Here is a 12622-nt window from a genome sequence, read left to right on the forward strand (position 1 = left end):
CACGAAATAATTTTGAAACTGAGGTGGTATTTTTTGACTTAAGTCAATGCTGTTTATTTACCTACGTGATCTGCTTGTTTAAGTTTCAAGTGCATGATTTTTCAGTTATCAAGTTGTAGTTGGTAACTGTACAAAGACAATTGATGTGCAGTCATCAGTAGATGATGCTAAATTGCTGCACGTGTGCTTGATACTAAACAATCTAAAGTGTAAGACATGTTCCTTATTCTATCAGAGCTTTATATGGCAGTAAAGATACAATACACGGAAACATTTCATTCCATTCATTAAAAAAAAACAACTCCTGCACTAATAATTGCTCTTGCGTCGCAGGGACTTTTACAGACATGCAAACGACGGACACAAAGTACAACCGGACCCGTAACAATTATTTGTGGATCGAATAATACAATGACATAATAAGTGTAAAACCATTTTGGAAAATACCCATGTTATGTAAATAAAAGTAGAATAATATTCTTAATCCTTATTTGTATTAATAAACCGACTTTTTGTTCTATAAAACCGGAAAAATAACATTAGTCATGGAATAACCCGCGACTAAATGCTTTCATATTGTCATTGTATAATGGAAAAATGAGGCCGTAACACAACCACTTAGTTGTTAAATGATCTATTATCGGGTTGTATTGCAATATTGGAGCCAGGGCCTAGCAAGGGATAAAATAGATACAAATTAGATCGCTATTGGCATCGACTATTGACAAGATATGGGACCTATTTCCAATTGATATCATGTTGCAATACTCTGTTTCAAAAAAAATTACTGGCTGGTTAAAAAAAAAATAGTCTATTATATAAATCAATTGTTAAATTAAAAGTAGTGCATTCCAAAAAGTATATTTCTAGCTCAATGCCATTTTGAAGCACATGTAAGTGACATAACTAAACCAAAATTAAATACTGAAACGCTCTACATGACAAAGATTTTATAACATTTTACGGTACTTAATGCGAATCTTACCAACGGCATTGTTAGACAATATAATTTAACTTTTTCTTAACAAGTTCTTTGTCGAAAACGTTATGAGTGAGATTAATATCACGTAGATATATGCTAGTTTCACAGATCTGTTTGTTGTGGCTTGCAATGACCTTCGCTACTATCTAGCTGGCAGGAACGGCACTTGACTGGTCAGACCGCTATTGTTTGTCATTGACGTGTTATACAATATAGATGGATACTTGACGTTAGACTCGACTTAGAACGCCGAGGCAGTATGAATAGGTATATTTCTTAGTAACTTTCTGTTGTGTATTTTGTTCCTAGATTTTTTGCTGCAGGTTTTTGTATTAAATTTGTAAGTAAATCGTATTCAGGTTTAATATTCGCATTCTTTTCGACTTCTTTCCTCACACTGCCAAAATGTTGTCATTCTCATTAAAGCTGTAAATGAAAAACCTCGTCATTACGTTTATCAACGCATAACTCCCAGCACCAGACAAGATTTTATCTTAATTGTCCTGTCATTTTGCTTATCAGCCAAGAAGAAACTCATTTCACATCATTATCCGTTCTTAGCAAAAGTTTCAACAACTTGTTTGTTTCCCTCGTTCTGTTGCGTAACTCGAAACAAGAATATAATGGCAGCAATTCTTGTTTATTAGATAAATCGTTTGAACGGTATATCGTGCCTTATTGATTGGTACTCGGTATTATGTTAACGGTGTCTGCGCTTCCGCAACCACAACCTGCCCTTACCGGCCTTGTAAGGAGACTGGCTCTCCACAACTATGTGGGTAGTCTAGGTACCCAGGGAGCCCTCATTGGTATTGCATTCACAACGCACCTTGAGTCCTCAAAGTGACCTGAACACACCTGTCTGTTCGGTCGAGGACTCGTGTCCGAAACTGGTCCGACTGCATTGCAAAAAAGGGGCGTGTGCCAGGGCATTGTTTAGGGGCCGCTCATGATGTCATCGTTTAAAAGTATACAACCACACATTACATAAGTGAAGCGTAAGATTATAATGTCGAAGTATATTAAAGTACCACTTGTATTTAGAAAGGAAGCGTAAAAAATGGAGATGCAGCTGCGGACATGTAGTTAATTGCTATGGCACGCGCACAACCTGCGTCGGGGGCTCGAGGCGACGGGCGGACTAAAATGAATCTTAAAGAGAATCGCTTGGAAAAAGGGCCCGCTTGAAGCCGGATTACATCGCTTCCCATGTTTTATAGTATAGCATGGAACCGTTTATAATGCTACTTTGTAAGACCGTTAAAATACACATCAACCCTATAGCTAAAGCAGTGTTGATCTTGCTCCAACCGCACAGATTTTTTCTTCACTTATTTTTTCATCGTATCCTTTCAACAAAAAATAAACACGTGCTTTGAAAGGACATCTGCTTGCACTTCGCGAAAAGGTTCCATTTTAACGGCTTTGCACTTTGCAGACTCCTAACATCCGTGTAAAGTAAAAATTTATATTGGAACCGGACTTAGTACTGAATGAGCCTGTGTGCGTATTCAGGTTGTGATTCAACTCACCCAATTAAGGTGAACAGGTTTGCGAGCCGATTAATAAACAATACTTAAAATACTTTTTACTTCTCTGAATTAGGTTTGTGTATTCGTGAAATTGGACCGGTGATTACGTGTAGAACATATTTCTGTTATTGTTTTTGTTACTTACTTCTTGCTTTTCAATATCTCTTCGAATAGTTTTTTATCAAATCAATTAAGCTACGTTTTATTCTATGAATTCCGTGTTACTGATAGAATTGTCATATAAAATTTTAAACTACCGAACATACCACTAACACACCGATGGCATAAACGTTTCGCTACTCTACTAATAAATAGGCCTAGTACTAAAAGGGTGCGACATCTAATTTGTCTATCGACACCTAGTAGTGAAAACGACAGTTGAAAACCACTACTAAATTATACTACCACCTAGGTGGTCCAATAGCAATTTATATCTTCGTCTGTATGGAAGAATCAGAATAGCTTAACTAAGCTTTTATAGGTAGAGTCGTAAATATCAATAGGTATTGAGTACATAAGCAAAATGTGCGAAATATGGAGGTGTTAGATGAAAACACAATTTCCAAACAATTAGCGATAGTAAACAGCTTTACACCTTTGGCTCACCTTTAGAGTCTATGTATGATGATAACAGTAAATAATAAAAATAGAGAAGGAATGGTGCAACGGTCGGTATACAAACATGGTGAAAAACGGGAGTGGAATGGTCCGTGGGAGGACTGGTCCCCGAGGCCGATCAGTGCGTTTTTCTAACGCCCTCGTACGATAACTGTACTCAATACATAAACTCATTCTATACTTTAATACAAAACATTCGTTTTATTGATTTTGATTGAAAAGAAAACATGATACAAAAAATTTACACGAGAGTCTTTGAGTATAAAGTTCCTGGATTTTTATCTACATAGACACTAAACCGTACAGTGACATCTAGTAGAATCTTAGTGTAACTTTTGTAAATCGTTATTTACTACCAAATAAAAAAAACAAAAAGTAAAAAAAAAATAAACAAAAGGTCGTTTGGCGTGGTTTCACGTAAGCGAAATAGTATTGTATCCTTAACTATTATTGGCGTTAAATCACAGAAATACCACCTAATATTAATTTACCTGCCAACCAAGTAATTTATGTTGAACGCACTATCTGTCTGACTAATTCTTCATATAACAACATGCTATTAAGTCAGACTACCTAGGGAATGCTTAAACACTTTCTATTTCGCTGGATTAGATCATAACGCTAATATTTCGCATATAAATTGAGAAAGTTATCAATAATATTACATTAGTATATTGCGTAATAAATATATTAAATCGAGATAAGCAGAACTAGTTTTGTGTCCATATGGTTCCACTATGAGTGGTATGACTGGATAAAGTATTAGCATAGAATGATTTAGGACCAACGCTAAAGAGTATTTTCAATTGAATTAAAAACTATTCTTATGATACTGAAGGGTCTTTTCATCTCCCTTCGTTTATCAAAATTAAATTAGAAGATTACATTTAAAAACCGGTCCTTATTTTTCTTCATTTGTTGGAAATGGCAATTAGGATCTTCGCCATTTTAGATCAAGCCAAGTGATAAAGAGGGCTATAAAGTTTATGTATAAAATAAAGTTCATATCTTGAAGACCACCCATACACCTTTTTTTTTTCGTGGGGAAATGCATTACGCATACCCTGCGCCCTGGGTGGAGCACAGGGTTATGTGGAACTCTCCCACCAGAAGGGCGGGCATACACCACTAAAACCCCACGAGTGCCTGCCTATTCAGCGTGTGTGACGTGCGACGGGATAACTGCTTGCGCTTAGAAGCGCAAGTCGCACCACCAATACACCTACTTCATAAAGTAGTAAAACTTCATCCAGAACAATCAAAAGAGCGCCTACAGGAAATATGGGAACACAAACCTTCCCACCACTTAGTTTATCTACATGTCAACTTCAAATTCGAGTGCTGTTAAGTAGAAAACAAGTCTTGCCCACACCATAACCGGGTGCCGTAACTATGGTAATAATATTATCTTCCGGTCTTCTATTATCGTATAAGAATCTCTCGGTGTGTATTGAATTCAAATGATAATAGTATGGAGGTTTATAACCACGTGGGTGCTGCATGGCGCCGGCGCTTTACACCATGATACCATGCAGTCATTATAACGGTGGTATGCTATTCGTGTCGTATCTTAGCATGCGATTATGGGAATAAATTATACTATGAAACTCACACCTCCGTTGTTGTTTATGTAGGTTCTATAACGTTCAACTTAATCGGTACATTGATTCACTTGCTGTTCAGGTTTTCTTGTTGATGATAAGAAACAGTAAAAGGTAATTTCATTTTTAGTTTTATCTTTTGCAAGACGGTTGGAGAATCTAATGGAACTAGGTAATATGTGTTCTATAGCTGTTTATCCTGCTAACTTTGCTATTATTTGAGTACATGATGATATCACAGATATAACAAGCTTTCAATGACCTATTTTCACTGTTCTTAGCTTATCTAGGTCTTACCTATAACTGTCTCTACAATGTGCATGTGTAACGTGTATTGCACATAAAATATTTATGCCGAATTGCATTTCGAAATTGAAACCGAGCCAATTAAGGTTCATGTGGCTTCATCCGATGCATACATTTGCAGTTCGTAACACGTCAATGTTTAAACGTAACCTAAATGCCCTTTCCTTTGCTCTAATTTTTAACTTTTGTTTACTAACAAATACAGCTTTATCGTGTTGTCCTCCTATGAAAACAAAGTCTTTGCGCAGAGTAAAGGTGTTTCCGAAACTTTTTAATTTCTAAACTTTACCATATTTTCATAAAATCTTTTCAACTTTTTACTAGAAAATAACACCTAGAGAATATGGTAAAGCTTGTAAAATACACCTGAGCACCATTTGTCTCATAATAAATCTCGTTCCTTCTGCGTTCTGCGGCTAGACTATACCCAGTCTATTATTAATCAATGCACAGCTGTTCATTACTTCACAAACCGCAGGTTTCCCTTCAGATCAAATGACACGTTGTGAAGAAAGTTTGTAAGTAAATGATACTGATGACCACCGGTCTCGGACACTACCGGAACAGAAATTGCGCTTGAGTGGTTAGGTTACACTTGATAGTGACTAGATCTGCGTGGGATTGTTTAACCATTTCACTTGCACTGTTTTACTTTGTTTCCTGGTAAAGTTAAGGATACTTTAAGTACCTTTTCAAGATAAATACACTTGTGGTTTTAGTGTGTGACTATATTTGGCTACTTACTTACTTTTCCTTAGCATTCTGGGTGGCTGGTTATATTTTGTGTTTGTATCTTTAACGCCATAGTTTCTTATGTGAGAAATATCTTAGTACCTAAAATGTTAGTCACGAATCTCATCACTCCACAGATTGCTCATAAAGGGGTATTGCTTCGAAACATCCAAAAAGAAATTGATAGCCGTTTACGGCACTTAAACGTTTAGCTTCAAAACTAGTAAGCAACAGTACCTTAAATAAATAAATTCCGGTTATAGACGGTTCGGTACAATAGACCGGACGCAGTACTGCACAAATAGCTGTTTCCTTTGAACTAGCAACAACAACTCGCCACAATTGTTGATGTTACTGAACGCGTGCCTTCACAGAAACTATTAAGTTTTCTTTACGTTTTTCTAACGCATGCTTAAAGCGCTTTGATGAAGACTTTTTCTGTCAAAGCTTAATGAGTTGAGAGATTTACGGCATATTTTAAAACATCAATCATGGTATTTTTAGGCCTACTTGATAAATGAAGACGCCATATATGTAACCGAATATCTTAGTAAATAAAGCCAATGTCGATATATTCTGCCTCTAGGTAATCCCGAGGCCTTATTAACAATTATTAGAAAGGGAATTAAAATCTTGTACCGTCGATAATAATGAACAAATGATTTGTCAACACATTTGACAATTGCTATTGACCTTTTCACGGTCTCCAGAATTCTAATCCATCTGTTATTTTACTACCATTGCCGTACTTAACAAAATTGACTTTTCCCTATTTTCTAAAGCTTTTTAATGTCCGGCCATGAAGAGGTGCGGGAAAGAGTAATTGAATTAAGTAACCATTCGCCACCCCTCCATACTGTACTCAGCTTTCATTTGAAAGGTCCATCATGATATTCCATTATATCAGCAAGTAGATTACACCTTTAACTATGATTTGTCACGAACACACGCGGGGCCATAAATTTTTACTGCTCAAAATATTTTGATGCTTGAATACCATCAATTACAAAAGCCATGAAATTGATTATTTTCTTTGAAACTGGCACAATTATTTAACCTTCAGCGTGTTTATTTGATCTACAAACATGAAAACCATTTGGCAAAGCTGGCAGATACAAATGTTTACCGTACGTTTCAACCGTATGTCTCCATGCGTATATTCATTTAAAAATTCATCCTGAACATATGTTATTTATGTTTCCCCAACTCCCATATTACAATAATAAGACTTCAAGAATATTATATACAACCCAATTTTGTTCAAGAATTGAGTCGTACAGATATTTATTTCCTATACCAAATTGCATTTCATTGTGCCGGTTGTCGAGCACTTTACAATCTGAATACAAAGTGGTCGAAATTGGCTCCAGGCATTCATACACTTGTTGAGGACAAATAATCAATTTATTTCTACGTTAGGCTGTCATTGTGTAAAATTGAACACGAACGGGTTCTTGTCTGATTTAGAACTCGATCATTAAATTATACGACTTGGTATCTGTAAATGAAAGACTCATCAAATTTCTCTTTATTTATAGTTTGTTACAGACTACATGCTAATTACCCTGCTAGTTGGGATTCACTTCAATCATGTTTGAATCTTCAACGAAGCGTGAAGTGCCGTCAAACCGTCAATAGCCACTTTCCCTCTTTTCCTAAACATTCTCTGCGGGAATCCGAACAATGTTAATTTTCACTCGTGAAGACTCGTCATGCATTCAGTTTCATGCTGTGATTCTGTAATTCATTGCATTCAGATAAATGTGTCCATGTTTAATGCTACAATCGAATGCTGTTATGTCTTCAAATGATTTATTATTGTTATGTATTATTGCGATTTTTTTATTGCATTAGTTCAAGACTCTCGTTTTATTTTATTACTATCTGATCATGCAATAAGAGTTAATCGTTAAATGTATTTCTACTAATTGGTTGAAAAGCGGATTTAACATTTTATTTTATTTATCTGAATTTAAAAACAATTGACCGATTCTAAGTATAAGAACCTTGAAAACTATTTAGCGATATCACATGATACGCTTCGATCGTATAAACTTTATACAACCTATTTGTTTTTTCTTCCATATAATCTAGTTCTTAGAGCGCTTCTAGCTATCGCGTCTGGTCATTCAAGATCCGTGTTGGTCGCAAATGTGACTAGCGTAGGTAATATCAATAAGTTGTTTGGTTATTTCTGCGGCCCACATAGAGTCGTGATCGTACTGCATTCCTATCTAACGCAATCGAGCAGAACACTCGCGGAAGGTCGCTGGCTATGTTCTTGTCATTCATTTGTTATGGAAATTGTTTATAGCTAGCATTGAAGAATACACGCCAAATTATATGCATTGTTATTTCTCTTAATTAATCTAATTGTAGCGATATAAATGGCAGTGTTGAATCAATTTACACACCTATGGAATTTGATTTCGAAATCGGGTTTTGAAATGGGAAAACTACTTTTTGCGTAGTTTCTTGTATTCATGCGTCATATTTTTTCCTCTTTTTTCGTTTTTTAAAGGAAAATATTAGGATTAATCACCGGTTTGTCAAACTACGTCATTATACCTACTTGACGCTAACCTTATAACTTATACTTACTAAAGGGATAAAAATATAAATAAACGATCCACGTGAAATGATAAAAGCCTTTCACGTGTAAAGGCTGTTCAAGTGTTCAGTCAATCGATAATTAACTAATGTTTACATTATCTACGTTCACACTATATTTAAACGCACCTGTTTATCAGGTCATGGTAACAAACTCCTACAGCAAACATAAAACTCATTTTACTTTAAATAAATTACATAACATTCCCGCCATTATACTGGCTGCCCTATTTTTTCTTTTACTGAGTGGCAAAGGCACAGACTTTTATTTCATCTTACTTATTTTTTCATTGGCAAGTGCACGCAAGCGTATGTAAACTAGGATTCTGATAATTTCTTTACTTTCTCTGACACACTCTGTGTACTTCCAGTTTTAATGTTAACTGTTGATACATGAATTCCCATATTTACGTTCTTACCGAGATTGCTTTTACTGTTAGACTTAAATGGCAATGTTTTTTACATGTATAATTCGTATTCGAGTCGTGTTTGCCCGTAATTGTGTTGCAAATGTTTCGTATACTATTTTTTATTACTGTAAACCTTGTTACTATATCCGTTTAGTTTTTTGTTCCACTTATTTACAACTTTTCAATAAATCGATGTGGATTCAATTACATTTCAATCAGCTTCCCTATAGAATAGGCTATCGTTTTCTTTTAAAGAGACGTACTTATTGAGACTATTGAAACTAACGACTCAACTTTTTTTATTTTCAGGCGAGCCTACGACAGCTGGACTTGTCTCTGCTCTCGGAGCTGTGGACCCTGAGTGAAGCAATGGCATCATGGCGACGGCAGCTGGAGCGAGGGCCTCGTCTCCGCCCCGCGCCGCCGCCGCCCCCTCCCCCACACTACCTCAGAACATAAACATCGAAATCAAGAAATATGTTCAGTGACTGAAAAGGACAGTGTCCAATTAAATAAGGACTAAGTTGCCATGTCTAAAATAAATAATAAACTAGGCAGCGAGGTAACACCTCTTAACCCACCACGTTTTATAGGCATGGCAACCCAAACCATTGACAAGAAAGCTAGTGATTTCACTTTTTACACTAACTGTGTTGATATTTGAATTAATTCATTGTATTTATTAAGTTAATAAAAGCTTGTAAATAAAATGTTATTTTAATTCCTTGTTATAGTCGAAGACAGTAAAAAAGATGTGTATTTTCGTTAGATTGAAGTACGTACCTACATATAAGGCATGGAAAATTATAAAAATGATAAAACCAGACAACTTCTAACGTCTGTACTGAAGCGTGTTAGGATCTCGTGTATCTCAAATAACTGAATGTGCAATTAAAATAGTTTCATTCACAACTGCAACTCGATACTCACAAGTATTAGTTCTTTTGAACACGCAGTTTCGATATTTTTCTCTTAATGCATTTCATCACGAATGTAGATCGTTTGAGAATAGTTACTTAATAATAATAGACTCCAGTTTTAGAAGGGTAGCGGTAATAGGCACCTATTTATCCATCGTCAGTATATCTACGTTTATTGGTGAAATGATTACCTACAAAATCAAATCTCATAGAGATATTTGAACAAATTTCAAGGAAACATGTCTTACTTAGGTTATTTACCAAAATAACCAAAGGTTAATTACCAAAAACCAATCAAAAGGCCTCTGTTAACCGATTCATGGCCAATGACTCAACAGTTGAGTCATTAAAAAACCTTTAGGAAGGCCGATGGCTCAATTGTTGAGTCAAACCAAAATTGTATAAAAACGGATATTAAAGAAAAAAAAACACTTAAACTACCATTTTTCAGATCTCATTAAACATTTCCGTGAATATCAGACATGGCCCTTCAATTTAGAGAATATTTTTATTAGTCAGGTGTCATAAACCTTTTGTATAACTGCCGCAAAACATCTTGTACACTTTTTTGTAAAATCGATTGACTACAGCTTGGAAAACCTTGATTTTCTTTATCTTCAATTTGTTGATCATGGAAATCAGTAAACATTGCCTGGCTACATTCAGTAAAATCGTCGTAGTCCTGATTATCTACAAATAATATTACAATAATAAATAATGATTGAATACTACTAAAATGTTTACTACCTCTGCAATATTTCATTAAAACCAACAAATACTACCTTGAAACGCCATATTAACTTTTATTATCCACAAATTCGAATAGGAGAACACAGTAACACGTTTCTGGTTGTCAGACTGGCTCGAATGATGGCGAAAAGCATTAAATCATTACAAGGAGCCAATGACTCATCAGTTGAGTCATCCTTCAGGGAGGCCGATGGCTCAAATGGTGAGCCACCGACCAATGAATGGGGCCTGGCTGAATTGTTCACGAAAATGAAGGTGGCAATGAATCGGTTAAAACATAGTAGAGTAGAATGGGACTTTGATGTATTAAAAAAACGTGATATAGATAACTAAAACTTACAATACTGCCGTCGTAAATCTAAACACAGTAACTTCAAAATATGCGTTTTGAGAAAAACGCGGTTGAAGTTTAATGGTTAATTTTTGCTCTCATGAAGATACTAATTATTGTATATTATTTCATGCAACTTTTAATGTTAGTATATAGTTAAATCTTTGATTCTGTATATATATATCTAGTATATTATTATTGTATAAATAATAAAATTAGATAATGTGTTTTAAGCTAGGGTAATAATATAATATATTTTTCTTTTTTAAGTTACAACACGGTAACTCAACGGTTACTGTGTTGTAACCAAGTTTTACCTATTACTGTGTTGTAACTTTGTAAAGATATTAACATTAGGGTAATTACGACACAGTAAGTATGTACATACTGTGTTATAACTATGTTTCTTAGAAATACGTATAAAATCAGTAATACAGTAAATGAGATACTGTGATTTATTCAAGTATTTGTTGTTTATCTTTGAACAATATTTTATACGCAATCATAGTAACTGAAGAAGCCGTGTTATAATCAAGAAAAAAAAAATTTTTACATCTATTCACGTTAAAAAAACACAGTTAGTAGTGAGATACTGTTATTTAATTTAAAATAACACGGATACTGTATTTTTTATTAAAAAAAAGTTTTTTTTTGTAAAAATACTGTGTTTTTATTTAATGTATTTCGGTAACTATCCAACGTACAAACAAACCGAAAACTTTCTCAAATAGCCCGCGGTCTCCTGATTCCAAAGAACTAAACAAACTATAAACACAGTAACTTAAGTTACTGTGTTTAGATTTACGACGGCAGTATATGCCTACCTGACATATATTATATGCCTATAGTCAGAGTAGGTACCTACATAATATTTTAATGTTAATAATATGAAATGGAGCCTTCTAATAAATTAAGCTTAAACAATGCTAAATTAGTAAATATTTTGTAATTTACATAAATGAAATATGACAACCTTAAAAATCATATAAATAACAATTTATTATCTATTTCCTAATGTTTCAATTATGAACTAGGTAGGTACTTGATGTTGATACCTACTTGCTGAAGAGCTTAAAGTACAAATTAAACTTTTAATTGGCATAAAAATTCAAAGCTGCCTGTTAAGTAGGTACATAGTTACGAAATACGTTTCCCTCCTTTTCCCAATTCCTAGTAAAACTCCGTTATTTCCGCCCCTACACCTTGTACAACAAAACCTTATATGGCTTCACCACCCTCTTTTAATACGGGATACGTTTGTATTTATATCTGTTACAAATTACTGAAGCTATACTAAAGTACTTATTTATTTATGGAGGGAAAACAAACAGTTACACAAAAGTCTTACTTCACTAAAAATAGCAACAGATTTGAACCTATTGATTGAAAAATCAAGCGGTTTATAAATCCTGATTAGTGACATGATTGATGTGCTCAGGTAAGTTAAAAGGGAGGAAAGTATGTAATAAAATAGGCGTATAAGAAATAAATGTCTAAAAAGGGACAAGAACTGATGCAAATACTAAAGCCGAGACCGCAAAAGTCTACAACACATTAGTATCTATTTACTTTAGACATACCTACTTAACATCACGCCTTTTATATCCGAAGGTATAGGTAGAGATGTATCAAATACTACAACCCGTTTCGCTATTCAGTTTGATTATGTAGCTACCATACCAATGCTAATCTAAGAATGCTTACGATAAATTCTGGACTTGACTAGGACACAACATTTTTATAGTTTCATTCGTTTTATCTTTCTACTGTGTCCATAGAAATATGATAATTTAGTACACTTGCTTTTTATTCTGACCCACACGCCAATTA

At 34.7% G+C, this 12622-nt stretch overlaps 1 protein-coding gene across 2 annotated transcripts in view; it reads left to right on the forward strand.

Annotated features, from left to right (window-relative positions):
• Positions 1-9500, forward strand: part of LOC142975219 (anaphase-promoting complex subunit 11-like) — a 43720-nt gene extending 34220 nt beyond the window's left edge. For both annotated transcript variants that reach the window (XM_076117949.1, XM_076117947.1), the window contains exon 3: positions 9101-9500. In XM_076117949.1, coding sequence (XP_075974064.1) covers positions 9101-9250 — 150 coding nt within the window. In that variant the 3' untranslated portion in view covers positions 9251-9500. The remainder of the gene's footprint in view (positions 1-9100) is intronic.
• Positions 9501-12622: the final 3122 nt, after the last annotated feature.

This window comes from Anticarsia gemmatalis, chromosome 9 (assembly GCF_050436995.1).
Source record: "Anticarsia gemmatalis isolate Benzon Research Colony breed Stoneville strain chromosome 9, ilAntGemm2 primary, whole genome shotgun sequence".
Classification (NCBI taxonomy): domain Eukaryota; kingdom Metazoa; phylum Arthropoda; class Insecta; order Lepidoptera; family Erebidae; genus Anticarsia; species Anticarsia gemmatalis.